Genomic DNA, 19,093 nt, shown 5'->3' with positions numbered 1-19,093 from the left:
GGGGTGGGTGGGCCTCGGCGGCGCCTGATTGACGGGCGGCGCCGACCAATGGTCGGGGTGGGCGGTGCGGACGGCTCGGCCAGCGCTCGGAGGTGACGGCCAATGGGAGCGGGTGGAGGAGGAGGGGGGGCGGGGCGTAGTCTGAGTTTTGGATACAGCGTGCCCGGGTGGGGGGGGGGAAACAGGGGAAGAGAAAGAAAGCGGCTGTGATTGACGGGCAACGCCGACCAATGAGCGGGGAGGGGGCGGTGCCGTCGGCGCTGAGGGGTGGCGGCCAATGGGAGCGGGCGGAGGGGGCGGAGTCTGGGTTTCGGATACAGCGAGGGTGTTGGGAGAGAGAGAGAGAGAGGGGGGTGGGAAGAGGGGGAGGGGCTCCAGGCTCAGGGCCCGCCCACGTGGGGGGCTCAGGCAGCAGCAGCAGCAAAGCGGCGGCTCCGGACTGAGCTGATCCCCACGTGTGACGAGCTCATTCCCGGCTGCCAGTCGCTTCTCTGAGCGGGGGCTTCTTTCCTTTTAATTTTGGGGGGTGGGGGGGCTGTGTGAGTGAGTGAGTGTGGTTTTTATTTTTAGTTGCTAGATATGGAAGCAGACGGTAGCCAAGCCACCTCTGGCAGTCCAAACGACTCGCAACATGACCCAGGGTATGTTCTGATCTGACTTTTTTTTATTTTCCACTTGCTGTTTTTGCCCCTTTTTCTTTTCATCCCATCCTCTCTTTCTCTCTCTCTCTCTCTCTTCCCCTTTCACTCTTTTACACCTAGTTTTTTCTAACTGCACTCAGTCAGGCCTTCCCCCCCCCCCAAACACCTTCTCTCTCGCCCCCTCTCTCTCTCTCTCTCTCTCCCTCCTTTCTCTCTCTCTCTCTCTTCCTATTTAAGCTGCAAGTTACACGTCAAAATGGCCGATCTGACATCTGTGCTCACTTCTGTTGTGTTTTCCCCCAGTAAAATGTTCATCGGCGGCCTCAGCTGGCAGACTTCACCAGGTAAGAGAGCCCAGGCAAGAAAGTATTTCTCCCTCTGTTCCCAGCGCTTTTTGTGTGTGTGTGTGTGTGTGTTTATATATAACCTTGCAAAGAGAGAGAGAGGAGGGGGGGGGGGGTGGTGGTGGGGGGTGGGTGCTGTAGGAATGGAAGGAGGAGGTGTGGGATTCAGTGAGCGATCGCTCTTTTAGTTCCAGTTTTACAAGGTTGCTTTTTGATTGCGGCCGGGTTATTATAATGGTAACATCATGGAGTTGTTTTGGTCCTCCTCCTCAGACGACCCCTACGTTCAATGATTATCTTTTGAAGTGTGCACAGGCTACCCAGTGACAAACCACACTAACCTGCTTTTTCTCTTTTTTTGTCTCTTTTCCCCCTCCCCACCCCCCTCCCTCTCCACTCCCCTCCCCATTCTTCCTCTTCGAATTTATTTTTTTTACAGATAGCCTTAGGGACTATTTTAGCAAATTTGGCGAAATCAGGGAATGTATGGTAATGCGAGACCCGACCACGAAGCGATCCAGGTAAGATCGTCCATTTACTTTTTATTTAACGTTTTATTTTCGGAAAGCATTCCTGATTTTAAAATAAGTTTGATCCTGATTGCATCCGAAGTGCTTTTTTTTTGCTTCTAATTGTGACACTGTCTCCAACGAAGAGTCTCTGAGCAGTGAGCTTATTTTGTGACATTGTCCTGATGTTTAGAGGTGATACTTTGTGTATATATGCGTTGCATTTTTTTTCGCTACATTTGTAGCCCATCCCTCTCCCTTTCTCTTTCTCTCTCCTCTTCCACGCTCCTTGAGTCTTTGTACAATCGAAGCGATATTTTGACACTTGTGTTTGATTCCCTCTTCCCTGTTGCTCGTTATTTACTCATCGTCTTCTTGTTTCTTTGTGTCATTTCAGAGGCTTCGGTTTCGTTACGTTTGCCGATCCTGCAAGTGTAGATAAAGTATTAGCTCAGCCCCACCACGAATTAGATTCCAAGACGGTATGTTTGTGTGTTTCTGTGTCGATTTCCTTCAGTGTAAAACTGTAACGAACTGATTTTTCCCCCCCTCTCTCTCTCTTAAGGTCATTAAATGCCCGATGTGTCTCATCTTAGTAGAGCCAAAAATGACCTCGGGATATTAAAGTCAACTGTTAAAAATGTGTTTCGCTGCAACTTAAGTCCCTTTTTAAGAGAGAAAAAAATGTATAATTTCCTACCCTACCGAAACAGCTTCACTGTCAGTTTCATGTCAGTTACATAAATTGACAATCAAACCGCCTAGTGGCCGATTAAATTGCTAGTTAAATGGAAGTCTTGCAATTAAATTCTAATCGCTTTTCCAAGCAGTATGATCGGGATGAAACGCAAATGGGAGACGGTAAGGTTTGAGATTTTGCATTTCTTATTTTGGGAAAAAAAAGCCTCCCCTTTAAGAAAAGCGATGCTGCCGCTTCAAGCAGAAAGTTTACTAAACACAAGAGAACGGACACACAAGCTGAGTTTGACTGTAAATCGCATGAGTGAGTTTCTTGTTGATCATTCTGTGTATCTTGTGTCTTAGCATCTGTTTGTAGCGTTCTATATACCCTTTCGACTTTGTTTTAAGGTTCAGGCAGGAAACCGATCGACAGAAGCTGTTGTTTACGGTTGCATTAAAACATTATTTAGGTAATGACAACTACATCAGAAATAGTTTGTTTTCTATCTAGTGACCTCTAGAAGACTGTAGTTAGTTTATTTTTAAATTCTCTTTACTTAGTTAGAGCTAACTAACTAATTTATCTTGTAGTTTTAAAAATGCCTAGTTTATACATTTTGCAATATAATGGTTTTAGCCAGTGCTAATTTTTCTGTACTTATTTTTATCAAATTGAGAATACCATGGGAGACTAGTCATGGCTAAATAATCCAATTTGAGTTCAGAATTCTAGCACCCTCCCCCTCTGACAAAATAAAAATTCTTTTGGGTGAGAAATTGGTTTCTCAGGCAACTCCCAACGATGCTGGGTGAGATAATTAATTAAAATTCCCACTCTCAATTCTGGCGACGGACTGGATTAGACACCCTTGAAGCACACAAGGTATCAGATTGTGCGAAGGAGGTTACTTAATGCTAAAACATCGAAGGGGGAGGAATAGGCCAGCTTTAAACTGAGGAAAGAGTTTGGGCTTGGGAGTAGTGCTTCAGTGAAAATTGTCTTCAAGCAACTGTGGTATTGACCTGTTTTAAACACTAGAAGGTGCACAATATTTCCCATATATATAATAATATATACTTTTGCTAAAGTGTTGAAAAATACATGAAACATAAATTTGTATCTTTTTTTCCTTCTTGGCCTCTCTGTCAGTTAAGCTGTGTCCCAAACATCAGAATTGCATATTCTCCCAGCTAGGGTTTTTAAAAAAAAATAATTTGTTGTGTGCAAGCCAGTTATTTTGGTGTTTAAAGTGTGACTTGAATTTTGCTAATATATTGGGATTGGTTTTGACCTGCCAAGCAAGTAAGGTAGCAGATCTGTTTTGTTCATGCTGTAAGTTAAATTTCAACCCATTAGAGAGGGTTTCATGATGGTCACCCTGTGTTGTGGTTTTCAGTGGGCGTTAGGTTTTGGTTGTGGAATTATGATGGATTTTGGGTATTGCATTGACATTGCAGAGGACAGGTTGCTGATTGATGCTGTCAGTGGAAGCGTAAGGTGAGAGCATTGCAGGTGTTTAGCACTGACTGGGTTGTGGGCAGAATAAAACACCTTTACTCACTGCTGCTGCTGCTGAGGGCGGGCACCTTCACAGTCTGTGTGGATCCGTAGACGAGGATATTCCAGTGCTTTTCCATGCAACGGGACTACACTTCTAATGGGTGGAGAGATCACACTGCAACGGGACTACACTTCTAATGGGTGGAGAGATCACACTGGCCCATAGTGCAGTTTCTCACTTTGATCCTGCTGTACTTGGCAGTTTATTACATATCCCCCCCACCACAACCAAAAAAAAATTAGTTTGCCATTTCTTCCAGGGCTTGAAACTAAAGTGAACAAATGAAGCAGGAACAATCTGTAGCTGAAGAGAACTTGGGTGGGTTTTTATTTTGTTATTGAAGAGCTGCTTAAAGTTCCCAGTGGGCTTGAATGCAGCCTGTGAAGTATATGTCACCAAGTGGATAGCTCTGAAGGTGTGATCATTGTGTCCCTTCTTTCCCCACACTTTCAACCTTTTTTTATAAACTGTTTGTCATGTGCTGGGGAAATAGTCCTTTTGGGTGCCTGTAGCTTTTCACACCTCGCATGTGACCATTCCCCATATTTGAGTCATTCCTAAGAGTCTCTTTGTCATCAAGGCTAACCACACACTCGCTCCTCACTCACTCCACTCATTCATTCACTCACTCTCACTCTCACACACACACACACACTCACACACACACTCACTCACACTCACACGTACGCGCACTCTCACACACCTTTTCAATGGAAGGCTCCTGGATTGTGAACTGAAGTTGCAGGTCATGCTTAGTTGTACCCTCCCGGGTCCCTTCTCCAATCTGAGATAGTTTGCTAAATGCCCACCACCCAGAGGCTTTCTCTCACGCTGGACTGTCAGAACTTATGAACAGGGTTGCAGTTCTCTTTTGGGGTTGTGAGGACAGTGCTCCCTATCTCTCCTGTCCCTGTCATTCTAGTCCTGCTCCTCAGTTGCATTTGTTTTGATAACTAACCAACAATGCCAGGAGTGACCATTGGCATTCTAACTTTGGCAGCTGTGGGTTAGAGCAATGTGAAAAGGAGATCCCAACTACTTGGGTTTATCTCGCATTGTGAAATTGGGAGGATGTTAACTGGATCCTTCTAATTGCAAACTCAACAACATAGCTCCTGAGCCATGGGGAAGAGAAAATCAAAATTTTGACTGGATCTGCACCCAGTTTTGGTCACAGCATGCAGCTAGGAAGAACAGCTAACCAGGTGGGAGTTGATTGAGTGGAGTGAGTAGTTATTATGTGGTTGGTGAGTACAGAGTACGGGAAAGTTGGTTCCTGCTTTGTGTGTTGCATTGGCTGTGCAGAGCCAGAATGGTGTTGAGAGATGTTTTAATGGATTAGGGAGAATAACCAGGATTCCCAGCTGTGACTGACTACTGCCTAGTGGTCCCTGCTGGAAGTGCGTGTTTGTCAGATGAAGATGTGCTTGAGAATGGCTAGAATGACCCCACCCACCCCCCCCCACCAAATCCCTATGACTGAGTAGCTGCCTTGCATTTGCGTGTGAGTGATTGCCAGTTGGGTGAGTGACTGGTGATTGGAAGGTCTCTGGAATGACATCCCAATTCAGAGTTGACATGTTTAGGATGATGGGTGTTGTGGAATGGAAACTTTGTATGTAAACCTCTTCATAGCTCTGGGTGTATATGGGGAGAGAGGCAATTCAGAATTTGTCTTTAGGTTAAAAAGTTAGCCTTGCACAGTGGTGCTAATTCCAATTTTATTTGGAGCTGGATACAAGTATGTTGCCAGCTCTGTTCTCTTGATTCCTGCTCTGTTTCTTGGTCTGACCCCACTTCACTGCACCAAGTCTGTGGCTCCTTCCTTCAGAGGCTCACTCCTGGCTGGGTGTGATGTTTAGCTATGTGAATGGAACAGGTAACCTCCCAGTCCATGCAGGAACCAAGAAGCCTGGGCATTCTTCAGATATGTGAGCATTTAAATGGGGCATAAAGGCTACATAGTGTTCAGGATGTGAGGGCCAAGAGGGGAAAAAAGATTTCATTCCTCCCCTTTGATTAGCAATTATTGTCGAATTGCGTCGAGTGAGCGGCTTCAAAGCAGTAACAAGGATTAATAATCCTCGGGGCTGTGGCTGACGTCTTTAAAACAGGTTCAAAAATAAAGCAGAACAGGATGCTAAACGGTGACCAGCAGCCTTAGAAACTTACTGCTTTATTATTCCTTTTTTGCCTGAGAAACACCATGTTGGTTTGAAATGGCCTGGGGCAGGGATGCACCCAATGATTTCCTGACCCTTCTCTGATTTGCTTCAACAGATTGACCCTAAGGTTGCATTTCCTCGAAGAGCACAGCCCAAGGTAAGTGGGAGGATCATTACTGTGATTTGTTTTCTATCTGTCAGGGCGCACTGAGGTATTGTTGGAGGCTTTGGCAAGTGCTTTGGGGAGAGCGATGAAAAGAGAGAAGTGTTACATACGAACACACTGGTTTTGAGTTGGTAATGAAACCTTGAAATCTCATATGCGTCGCTTGTTTGAGGTTCTGAGACATTGCAGTGGGAGCATTTGTTTGTGTTCTATTTTACACTTCTGATTTTGCAATCTAATCCTCCTCTTGTGGCTTCTCTACTATTTGCAAGTGGAATGAGGGGGCCTTTTATTTATTGTTGTGGTTTATTTTATAACTTTTGCGAGAAATAGGCAGCATTCCTTCTGCTTTTGCTGAAACACGATTACAACAGATGGATTAACGCTAGATATTTAGGTTCAATTAGTGAAGAGGGTCAGGGTGGGGGTTGGTAGGGAAAAAAGTGCTGCTGAGCCTCGGTAACAAGTAGTGTGTTGTGTTCTGAACCAGGACTGTCCTGTGAAAATGGAGATGGCAAGACGGGGGCCTGAACCTTCCAGTGCCCTTTGACCTTTAGATTGAGAGGGTCAACATGTGGAGTTGCTTAATGTTGCTTTGATTGTAGGCTGACAGGATGTGAATGGGCCAAAGGCAAATTATGCAAATTGCCTTGGAGCCTGATTGCATTAATGCTCAACGAGTCTGGTAACCTGGAAATAGTTGTTGTTCCTTGATGCAAGGAAGCCTGTGTTAGCTCAGTATACTTTCCTTACATGTTTTAAAAGCCAGATTTCCTCCTGGTTGCTGCGCTGGAAGGAAGCTAAAGAGCTGCCTGACTGGTATAGCTCATTGGGCTTGCACACCTGGTCAGCACGGAAAACTTTTTAGCTCTTGCAGCCTTAAGGTTTAGGGCCGTGTACTGCCTGCCCGGCTGTTCCGGTTGACGCCTGTGTGCCGTGAATGACGATACCTGTGCCACCCTCGGGAGGCGGGAAGGGGAGCTGCTCCCTCAAGTGTATCGATTTGATAAGTGGTTATTTTTGACGCGAGCAGCAGCATTGGACTAACTTGAACTAGGAAACCGCCCGGGGCTGCCTTCCTGTAAAATAGGCACATAAAATATACACGTTAATTTTTGCAATTTGCTTTTCTGAGGGGGCAGCCCACCCCTTCAACAGGATTCCTGGAAATCACTTTTTTTTATTTTAATGGAACATTTTCACACCAGTAACCTACGACTGAACATAATGGGATGGTAATGAAAAGAAAAAATCTCACTCAATAGCCCTTGTGTGAATAGCACTAAAATTATATTAATGCAGGAACTGTTTGATCTGTGACAGCGCTTAATGTGCACAAAGCTTAACACAAGGTGTAACGCAATCTGGCGTGTAGAATGATCTGTATATAATCTTGTATTTGGCTCTTTGCTGATGAATGGGAACAGTTGGGGTGATTGCAGTTGGATTTAAAAGCAAAGTGCTCAAGAAAAGGTGTTAGATATGAGGTAAGCAGCCCCAGACGTTGCTTGGCAGATCACAGAAGCACAGTCTTTCTGCTGCCTGGTTTGATTCGCTGCTTCCTGCAGTTTTTAGTGTTTTTATAACTCTCTCTCTTTGTGTGTGTGGTCCTTGGGATCTGTCATGGAGTGGGGTGCAAAATGAGAAAGAGGGCGATGAATGAATGGTCAATTCAAGACGAGTAGTCTCGGATAGAAGGTGCTGTTGCACGTGGCAAGTGTGTTCATGGGGATTTTCTCAGGTGTGGACTTGCAGCCAAAGTTGTTCCTTGTGATGTTGACGTGAGGTGAACAGCCACCATTTTTTTGTGTTGCACTTGGCCAGCTGGGGTGGCCTTCAGCCTGGGGACAACTCTCTTGTCTGTCTGATTTATTGCCCTTGCTATGTTGCCACGGGTGAGGACAGCATTGGGGTTTGTGTGGAGGCCGTGCCCATATCCCTCCCGTGGGTCAGTCGTGCAGCTATTCCACTACCTGTGCACATGAGCAGGCCCGAAAGGACGTAACGTTTTGACACCGTGTCTCTGCGTCACTGGGAGAACTGTCCTGAAGCCATTCGCGCACCCGTGAATGTCGTTGTATGTGTGACCTGCCAGTCGTTTTGTGCACAGTAGATCTTGCCGCAAGATACTAGGCTAATACCTGAACCGCTAGCACTGGCAAATGGGGACTTGGTTCAGTGACATCTCCAAAGCCAGGCACTCTGTTGTGAGCGCCTCGCTCTCTCAATGCTGGACTGTCGTTGCAGACTATGTGAGGCAGTGAAAACCACTTTCTGCTTGCTTTCAGTTTGACTCGCATTACAAAGGCACAAGAGGAGGGCAGCAGTTGTCAATTCGGACTTTTTTTTTGATTCAAAGCCTAGTGGGAGCCCTCGATTCCGAGAATAGACTCCTATTTTTCTCCCTCAGGGCCCGAGGCTGGATCTGCTCTGTGCATGTGTAGTTGGTCTTTGACTGTGGTCCTCACTATTCAGTGTTGTCTACAGTGCAGCTCTTTAGGCAGCAGCCCTCAGTGGGGTTAACGCTTAGGCATCCTTTGTTGACAGCAGTCAAAATGAGCAGTGTCAGGTTTTTTTTTGGAGGGGAAAAGCAATTGGCATTTGGAAAATTGCTGCTTGTGCACCTAATATCTGGGATTAAATTAAAAATTCTCCATTGAGATATTGCCATACTTTGAATATAACAAGTTTTGGTCCTTTTTTTTTAAATCCCTTCTTGCGAGGAGGTGGGGTGGGGGGTGGTGGGGAAGTAAATTCTATTTAAAAGTCAAGTCAGCCCTGGCTGTGTGGGATTGCTGGCGCTCTGCGATTACACAGGTGTTCATTGAGAGACTGCACGTAACTATGACCGTTTTCACCCCTGTTTAAATCAGGCCCTGCTCACTCAGAGGCATGTTTATATGTGACTTGCAAGCTGAAATTTGCTTGACAACTGTGGCCCCTTTTAAGTCCTGCTTATTCATCAGGAATGAAAGACAGCTTCTCAATGCCCTACCACGGCTGCCTTCCACAACTGCATTCAATTTAGATCTGCCTTGAAGTTCCCTTTCTTTTATGCGTGCGTGTGTGTATGTATTTTAAAAGGTTGTTGAGAAAGCTTTTAAAATAAGCGGGGGTGACCTAGACGCATAAATCAGCTCCGCACAATAAAAAGCACTAGATGGAGCAAAGAGGAACTGGAGACTGCTTAGTGGTGAGTGTAGGGAGCTGGGGAGTAAAAGGACACCAGGGAACAGGTGAGGTGAGGTTCCAACGCTTTTCTGTTTTGTACAGAACCCTGCTTAATTTCCCACAGCTATCTTGTGCAGGACTTGCAATGAAACTATCTAGCTGGAAAGAAATGAGGTAGAACTGGAGCCACATGACTGGTACTGGGAGAAAACCTAATGTTGAATGACAGTAATGAGGTTACTGGGGTGGTTTTGTATACATGCTTTTAGCTTAGTTTAAAAAGGAAATAAACCCATTTTTTTTTCCTTGACCATTCTATCTTGCATTTTCTGTTTCCACTTAGTCTGCCCTGTTTTCAAAGGTTTCAATCAGGATATTTTTGCTTCTGACCCACTTTGCCTGCTGGGAGCTCGATGATTAACGTTATTTTAGGAGCTGCAGTATACCGAACCTGTTCACCTACACACATAGCTCTGCATTTCCCCTTCACTTGACCGATTAACATTGCCTCCTCCCTACCAAACTCTGTCCTGCACAGCCCTTGCTGAAAGCTCCCTTTGGGTTTAACTCTTTCTTAATTGGTTTATATTTTTCTATTAGGCAGTCTGGCAAAGGGTTAATGAATCCTGCTGATTTAAGCGTTGGGGAATGGGCATCGTCCGAATTGTTTACTCCCTCTCCCTCTCTCTGAGGGGTCAGTGCAGGAAGGCGAAAGAGCAGAGGGTTTCATTTCATTCCTGAACTGTTTTTGGTGCTACTAACTGATAGGGGTCACGTTCACTTGCTGTTTGTGCTAATGTGATGCATTTGGCTGATGTTTGAAAAAACTACTTTTTTCCTGAAAAAAGTAGCGGCGACACAAATGGTCGCGTTAAAATAAGTTCACGGAGGAAATTAAACACCCCGGATGTGTTATCTAATAACATAGCTGCTTAAACGCAGAGGGTCAGAAATGGGAAGGTGGACCTCCATACAAGAATGGTATTAGTGTTGATGATAGGATTTCAGTAAGGCATTGTTATGTCCACTTGAGATTTCTTTTATATATGTAAAATCACCCAGTGGTAAGCTTATAGACCCTGTCCTTCTGAACATGGATTGTGTCGATGGATTGTATAACCCTAGGGCAAAGTACTTATAAGTCTGTCACCTATGGTGGCAATTGGAGCAATTTGATGTAAGTCGATAAAACACAAGAGGTATTGGCACTGCACTAAAGTGTATTGGATTAAGTGTGATTTCTTTTACCTATAGAGTACTAATGCCGATATGCTAAGTAGGGTTGACTATACTGTGCCCCAGGCTGAAGACCTTTCCCTCTCCCTTCCTCTCACTTCTTTCCCGTTTTCTTTCCTGATCTCTCTCTCTTTCTCTGCCCCCCTGTCATTTTTTTGTCTTTTTTTTCTCCTTTTCTTTGTCTGCCCTGCTTTCGTTTTCTCCCACTTTCTCTTTTCTTTTTTCTCTTCCTCTGTTGTTTTCTCTTTTTTTCCCTCTTTTCTCTCTCTCTCTCTCTCTCCCCCTCCCTTTTTTCTCTTTTCTCTCTCTCTCTCCCTCCCTTTTTTCTCTTTTCTCTCTTTCTCCCTCTTTTTTCCTCTCTTTCTTAGTTCAGCTCAGAAACTTTGCTCAGAGAGTGGTAATGATGTGGAACTTGCCATCATAGCAATTGGTTGAGGAGAATAGTATTGATGCATTTAAGGGGAGGGTGGAAAAACATATCTGGGGGAAGGGAATAGAGGGTTATGATGGACCTAGATGTGGAAATATGAGAGGAGGCTCGAGTGGAGCATAGACACCAGCATGGACTGGTCAGGCCAAATGGCCTGTTTCTGTGCTGTATATTCTATGTAATCTCTTTCCGTCCCCAATCTCAGTATCTGTTGTCAATTTTGCTTATGCACGAGTATCTTTTTTTAAAGTTTGGTCTGTCAGGGTCTATGCTGCTGACGTGGGATCTTGTTCTGTAAACTAGGTGTGCGGATTCCCACTGTGGGGGTTCAGCAGTGAGTCACTGCTCCCTGTGTCTGCCCTGCAGAGCTGCATTTGGAAGTTCGTAACAAAATCTGCTTCTGTCAATCCTTTCCTTATCGTCATCTTTGACAGGCAGTGTTGATCAGAAGGAGAGCTGAGATGCTCTGTGTTTAAAAAATACCTTGATGGTCACAACTCCAGCTGCTGCTGCCCACCCACCCACCACCTTGCCACCGCAGCAAAATTTGACAATAAGGAGATGGGTTTTATTGGGTAAGGAAAAGGCTTTTGCAGCACTTTTCCTCCAGGGTTAACCTAACGCCATCAGAATGGCAGCTGCTCGCAACTTTCCCAAAGCTGCTGTTTTGCAGAAAGCCATTCAGTGGTGAGAGCGTGGAGAATTGATGGTGCTTTCGGATTTTTTGATTGCCCCTCAACCTGAAGTAATCCATGTCCAAATGCAGCAAGACCTGGACAATATCCAGGCTTAGGCTGACAAGTAGCAAGTAACATTCGTGCCACACATGTGCCAGGCAATGACCATCTCCCACAAGAGAGAATCTAACCAAACCCCCCTTGATATTCAATGGCATTACCATTGCTGAATCCCCCACTATCAACAACCTGGGGGTTACCATTGACCAGAAACTGAACAGGACTAGCCACATAAATATTGTGACTACAAGAGCAGGTCAGAGGATAGGAATCCTGATGTCCTGACTCCCCAAAACCTGTCCACAATCTACAAGGCAAAGTCAGGAGTGTGCTGGAATACTCTCCACTTGCCTGAATGAGTGCAGCTCCTACAACACTCTTTCCAAGACAAAGCAGCCCGATTGATTGGCACCCCATGTACAAACATTCACTGCCTCCACCACCAATGCACAGTGGCAGCAGTGTGTACCATCTACAAGATGCAGGAACTCATCAAGGTTCCCAACACCTTCAAAACCCTTGATCTCTGCCATCTAGAAGGTGGGCAGCAGACACATGCGAACATCACCACCTGGAGGTACCCCTCCAAGCCACTTACCATCCTGACTTGGAAATATATTGCCATTTCTTCACTATTGCTGGATCAAAATCCTGGAACTCCCTCCCTAATAGCACTGTGGGTGTACCTGCACCATGTGGACTGCAGCAGTTCAAGAAGGTAGCACACCACCACCTTCTCAAGGACAATTAGGGATGGGCAACAAATGCTGGCCCAGCCAGTGACGCCCACATCCCGTAAATGAATTATAATAAAAAAAGTGGAGCGTGGATAGTGGATTGAGCTGTGGAGATTGCAAGACTTGGCTGGGTTCTGTTTAACACTCGATTGTCCAGGCCAGGTTTAATGAGTAAGAACATGGCCATGCTGGGAAATGATGTACAGAACATGGCGAGGCTGGTACCTGGTGTTTGCATCATAGGGATGCTGAGCCAGAGAAAAGTAAAGCTCTGATTGATGCCACTGCAGTGTAACACTGGCGCAGAAAGTGGCAATGCCTAACTGACCAGATGTACCTGGCGCCCAACTAGTGAAGATCTGGGGATGCGATGGAAGCTTTAAAAGGAGAAAGAGATTACTGAAGCTAATGCTGATGTGTTTTGGGGGTGGGTGGGTGTTGGGGGGGTGGGGGGGGGTGGTAGGGGTGCGCAGGCAATGACTGGTTTGAAAGGTGTAGTGAAAAATGTAACTTCTTAAAAATTCTTTCATGGGGTGTGGATGTCACTGGCTGGGCCAGCATTTATTGCCTAATCCTAATTGACCTTGAGAAGGTGATGGTGAGCTTCCTTCTTGAACCGCTGCAGTCAATGTGGTGTAGGTTCACAGAATCTTAACGGCACAGAAGGAGGCCATTCGGCCCATCATGCCTGCACCCGCTCTCCAAATGAGCATTATGACCTAGTGCCATTGCCCTGCCTTTTACCCGTACCCTTGCACATTTGTTTCTATTCTATTCATTCTTACTGAGAAGTGAGTTTACTTTTATAAGGCCAATATGGACATGGGGGATGAAGAGCACAGATTTTCTGGTTGGAAAATTGAACAGCGTTCCGCCAGTCTGGATCTCTCCCCACTTTGAATTGCGCAGCATTTCCAGTGTCCGTGGAAATCCTCGGCTCAAACGGACTGGTGCTCACTTAAAATATTAATTCAGGATTGGGCATGCCCAGGGTTGTGAAGAAATCAGCTGTGAGCCTTGGTTGATTTAAAGGGCACATTACCTAAATCAGTTCTGTGGTTACAAAGCAATTTTGCTTAACCATTTTTCTTACTATTTTGTGTTTATGTATTTTTCTGCTAACACTTAAGTTCTCAAGAGTTTTTGGTGTGAATTCCCCAATCCATGCTGTGGCACTCAACAGGGAATGTACCTTGGGAAACCATTGGGACTGTTGGGTTGAGATTTTGGTATTTATTTTTATGCTGGCCCTCCCACTCCACCCCAGCGATGTTTATTGTAGCAGTGGGTCTTCCAATGGGAATCCACCTACCTGAAGTCCAATAGAGGAATAACAGATGGGTTTGGTTGCACAGGAGGTGCCCATGAGCTGGCACCTGGACATCTGCAGGCAGATGTGATTGCACCTCCCTTTTTGAAGGAGCTTCCTATTCCCAAAGCTAGTTCCACCACTCTGATTTGTTAATACTGACTAAAAGTGATAGGGATGCTTCGGAGGAAGGGCACCATTGCTGAGGTTAGGGAAAGCATCAAACTTGAGGAAAAAGCATATAACTGCGCAAAGATGAGTGGCAGGTCAGATGATTGGTCAGAATATAAAGAACGGCAGAGAATGACTAAAAGGTTAATAAGGAGAAAGAAATGAGAGTTTGAGAGGAAGCTAGCTGGAAATGTAAAAATGGGTAACAAGAGCTTCTACAGGTATTTAAAAAGGAAGAGAGCGAGTAAAGTGAGTGTTGGTCCTCTAGAGAGTGAGGGTGGGGAGTTAATAGTAGATAATAAGGAAATGGCGGAAAAAAATGAACAAATATTTTGCTTCTCTCTTCACTGTGGGCTGACAAGTCCTGATGGACTCCATCCTAGGGTCTTAAAAGAGATGGCTAAAGAGGTAGTAGATGCGTTGGTGTTTCCAAAATTCCCTAGATTCTGGAAAGGTTGAATCAGACTGGAAAGTAGCAAATATAACCCCTTTATTCAAGAAGGGAGGGAGGCAGAAAACAGGAAACTATAGGCCAGTTATCTTTAGTCTATAGTGGGGAAGGTGTTAGAATCGACATTAAGGAGGTTATAGCTAGACATTTGGAGAAACTCAAGGTAATCGGGAAGAGTCAGCATAGTTTTGTGAAAGAGAATCATGTTTAACCAATTTATTGGAGTTCTTTGAATGAGTAACATGTGGATAAAGGGGAGCCTGTAGATGTGCTGTACTTGGATTTCGAGCAGGCGTTTGATAAAGTACCCCATCAAAGGTTATTGTAGGAAATAAAAGCTCACGATGTTGGGGTAACATATTAGCATTGGTAGAAGATTAACGTGCTGGCAGAAAACGGAGGATGCATAAATGGGTCTTTTTTTGATTGGCAGGATGTGATGAGTGGAGTCCCGCAGGGGTCTGTACTGGGGCCTCAGCTTTTTAGAATTTATATCAATGACTTAGATGAGGGCAGTGAAGGCATGGTAACTAAATTTGCAGATGAACAAAGATAAGTAGGAAAGTATGTTGTGAAGAGGACATAAGGAGGTTGCAGATGGCTATAGATAGGTTGAGTGAATGGGCAAAGATCAGGCAAATGGAGTATAATGTGAGAAAATGTGAAGTTGTTCACTTTGGCAGGAAGAATTAAAAAACAGAGTATTACTTAGATGGTGATGGACTACAGAATTCCGAGGCGCGGAGGGATCTGGGTGTTCTGGTGTATGACTCTCAAAAAGTTAGCATGCAGGTACAGCAAGTAATTAAGGCTAATGGAATGCTATCCTCTATTATGAGAGGAATTGAACGTAAAGGTAGGGATGTTATGCTTCACTTTTGCAGGGCATTTGTGAGACTACATCAAGAATACTGTGTGAAGTTTTGGCCTCCTTATTTAAGGAAGAATTTAAATGTGTTGGAGGTGGTTCGGTGGAGGTTTACTAGATTGATACCTGGAATGAGTGGGTTGTCTTATGAGGAAAGGTTGGACAGGCTGGGCTTGTTTCCACTGGAATTTAGAAGAGTGAGGGGTGACTTGATTGAAGTATATAAGATCCGGGAAGGTATTAACAAGGTGGACTTGGAAAGGATGTTTCCTTTTGTGGCTGAGTCCATAACTAGGGGTCACCTTTTTAGGACAGAGATGAGCAGAATTTTTTCTGAGGATTGTGTGACTTTGGAACTCTAACTCAGAAGGCTGTGGAGGGGGGGGGAGGGGGTGAGGCGGTTGGTTGGGGGGGTTGGGGGGGGAGGTGTCACTCAGTGTTTTTAAGGTGGAGGCAGCTTCCTGTTGGACAAGGGAATCAAAGGCTATCGGGGGTGGATGGGAATGTGGAATTCAAAATGCAAACAGATCAGCCATGATCTTATTGAATGATGGATAAGACTCAAAGGGCTGAATGGCCTATTTCTGCTAATATTTTGTATGTCTGTATGCTGTCCTGCTTCCATTGGCATTGAGTGCCTGAGGGTGTGGCAAGATGATCAGTGACCAAGACATCCTGACATGCCACATCTGCCAAGGTGCCACATCCATGGCACAGCTGGCTGGCAGCGGACTTGGGGGAAAACGGTCTTGATGGAGGGGGCTTGGGTTAGCAGTTGGCCAGATGTAGAACTGTGTCGTCCACTGCGGCTACCATGCAGCACAGGGAGATTGTGGCCTGGCATTTGGCTGCACCTCCCTGCAAGCAGGCTGACCAGTGGTACAGGGCATGACTATGTGCCCACAACCACCACATGCAGCACCACTTCCACTTCAGTGACCATTAGGGGGCATCAGGGATGGATAGCTCCATTACCTCCTTGCCAACTCGTGTCTGCACCATTGCCCTCTCTCTGCCTTGCCAAAAGTGTCCAAACTTTTCCTTGAGTAGTGAGGATTTTTGTCTCACTATTCTGACACTTCCCTTTAATTGTCCTTAAGTTTCATGCCTGTGCAATTTTCAGCTCCCACCACTAGTGTACCCATCTTGGTAGCACTGTTGTCTCTCGAATCCAGAAGGTTCTGGATTCAAGTCCCACGCCAAAGACTTGAGCATAAATTCCAGACTAACTCTCCAGTACAGTACTGAGTGAGTGCTGCACTGCTGGAGCTGCTGTCTTTGTGATGATATGTTAAACTGAGGCCCCGTGTGCTTTCTCAGGCAGATATAAGATCCCATTGCATTATTTGAAGAACAGGGAACTCTTCCCAGCATTGTGGCTAATTTTTATCCCTCAATCAACAGCACCAAAACAGGTTATCTGGTTTTTGTGCGCAGCAAACTCCCACAAATACCACTGTGACAAAGTGACTGTTGTGTCTCCAACATGAGAATACTGAGTACACGTCAAGCAAAGAAGCTGATTGGCTGAAAAGTGCTCTGGGATGTTGTGAAAGGTGTTCTATAAATGCATTTTCTATCTATGCACAAGTTCAAATAAGTACCTAAAGATATAATTATGGTAATGAGCAAACTTTGAATATAATAGCTTTCTTCCATTTGGATCTACGTAATGTCCATTTCGAGCCATTCTAGTGGACATTGCATCTATATTGAAAATTTCTTAGCTACCTAATAAAAAATCTGAAGGGTTACCTCTTGCTGAGACTGAATTTCAACCACCCAATTCCTCCTAGCTTAATCCACATGGTTCTTGTCATTAAAGGAGAAAAAGGGATGCATAAAATAGAAGGGGCACTGACTGCAACAGGTGGTGCTCTATCTCAGGGGAAAACCATTAACTGTGTATTAAGCAGACTCATTGACTTAATCCGAAAGGGGGCTTTCAAAGATGTTTAGCCTGAGCAATTTGCAGAGGTAAATAGGGCGATGAGTAGCCCTGTTGGTACGTAACCATATTTATCATGTAACATATGCAGCAAAGCACTGGATACATCAACATTCCTCCACGCACTTGTGCTAATAGTTTGCATAATGATGGTGTGATATCCGTGTGGCCAAGTGTGCTTGCACAAAGGCTTCCCCTGCTCACTTCACTTAGCAATGAAGATCACGTGATCTGCAGTACTGGAATGCCCAGTCTCAGCCAACCATCAGTGCACTCTTGCATTAATCACCAGTCTAGATGCACCATGTGACCTTTGCAGAGTGACACACTGCAGGTGAAGCACAGAGCACTGGGACTGAAGGCACACACGAGTGGGAATTGATGAAATGCCATAAGCTGAATGTTCCTTTGAGACCCATCTTACTGGACCTACCTTTCCAACATAGACATGGACTTTGTTGAACAGTTTATTGCTTTCTGTATCAATCTATAATCCTAGGCAGTACAAAGTGCTGTGGATAGGCTGCCTTATGTGACATGAATGCTTTTGGAGTTTTATCTATCTCGAGGCTGACCCTGAGGGAACTCATTCTGCACTGGTCTATACCTAGGGGGTGGTGGCGTCAGTTGAGGACATGTTCTCTATCAATGACGTGCATGTAGAATCATTGGGAGTAGATTCTTTGTGACTGTGGTAGCCTCACACAAGTAACTGCTGCTGTTAATTCCAAAGACAGTAAGGCCGGGTCAATGTCTTTAGCACCGCCGACACAGGTACTTCAGAGGGAGTCTCAGATCCTGGTGGAATGCCCTGTGAATCTAATTCTGGTGGCTAAGTGACCACAGCCTACTTCTACTCCCTGAAGAAACATATACGAACAGGTCACACAAAGAAGGGGGAGATTCCTAATCCATGTCCACTAGGAAAATGTGAGAAGTGTCATAGATCTTGCACGATTTTAGAAAACGTTATTCTCTGTGGCATTGAATTTCTTTCCAATGGCGATAGGAGGTGGGGGTGGTGTTAGGAAAGCTGCTATTTGTTTGGAAATGGGATCATGTTATTTGGGTTGGCTGTGTATTTCCGATGGGGAATTGCCCTCCCTCATTGCTGTTCCTGAGAGTGCTCATTGGAAGTTGCACAACGTATGGCAGACAGCTTTTGTTTCACAGTTAGAAAATTTGTCCCTTTTGAGTTGTCACTTGGTTATAGTTTTCCAAGATCACAGAGGGAATTGACAAAATTGATCCAGGCAAACTGTTCACTGTGTTGGTGAGAAAGGTTTCGAATATCATGGAGTGCAAGTGAAGAGTTGGGAAATTGGGAATGTGATAAGAGGTTGGATGAAATGTTCTTATCTAAAGAGTAACCCCAGGAGTAAGTTAGCGGGGAATGCTGTTGAAAGAGTCAATTGAATGGGTTCAAGACGCAATGAGTATTGTTTACAATGAGAGAGGGCTGAGGGGTAGATTAGGGAGTAGGTAGATATTGGGGGTAGCTTATCAAAAGGGACTTATGTCTGTTAATGGGTGAAAACCAATGGCTCCCTTGGCTTTCAGTCCTCTCTGTTTAGTCAGTTCAGTGGTTCAAAAGAGCAGGCGGGGTTTTCTTAGTGGGCCTTATTGGTTGTCTGCTGGAGAAGTTTAATGCCCTCTCCTCTAAATTTTTGCTTTTTTAAATGTCTATAAGTGTGTATTGAGAACTGTGGGGACAGCCCCGATTGCTTAAATATTCAAAATGCTGACTTTAGATGACTTCCTGTCTAGCAACCGTTTTGCCATTTGGCCTTCTTATCTGGATTTGACAGCTTACCTGTTATTGTCTTTGTTCCATTGGTCTCGACATCCAATTTTATTATCCGCTGGAGCGCATCCCCTTTTTCATTCCTCCCTACTTTTCCTGCCACCAATTCCCTCCCCACTCCTGAAGCTGTAGACTCTTGATGAAGCGCCATGTTCCTGGGCAG

The 19,093-nt window shown here is 45.1% G+C and overlaps 1 protein-coding gene across 14 annotated transcripts in view; it reads left to right on the top strand.

Annotated features, from left to right (window-relative positions):
- Window positions 1–396: 396 nt before the first annotated feature.
- msi2b (musashi RNA-binding protein 2b) overlaps window positions 397–19,093 on the top strand; it is a 522,720-nt gene continuing 504,023 nt past the window's right edge. For all 14 annotated transcript variants that reach the window (XM_041197726.1, XM_041197725.1, XM_041197718.1 and 11 more), the window contains exons 1-5: window positions 397–641; window positions 945–985; window positions 1,425–1,506; window positions 1,892–1,976; window positions 6,018–6,059. In XM_041197726.1, coding sequence (XP_041053660.1) covers window positions 580–641; window positions 945–985; window positions 1,425–1,506; window positions 1,892–1,976; window positions 6,018–6,059 — 312 coding nt within the window. In that variant the 5' untranslated portion in view covers window positions 397–579. The remainder of the gene's footprint in view (window positions 642–944; window positions 986–1,424; window positions 1,507–1,891; window positions 1,977–6,017; window positions 6,060–19,093) is intronic.

Source organism: Carcharodon carcharias, chromosome 10, assembly GCF_017639515.1.
Source record: "Carcharodon carcharias isolate sCarCar2 chromosome 10, sCarCar2.pri, whole genome shotgun sequence".
NCBI classification, from domain to species: Eukaryota; Metazoa; Chordata; class Chondrichthyes; order Lamniformes; family Lamnidae; genus Carcharodon; species Carcharodon carcharias.
Note: the sequence above shows the minus strand (reverse complement) of the source record. Positions and strands in the feature narration are given on the sequence as shown.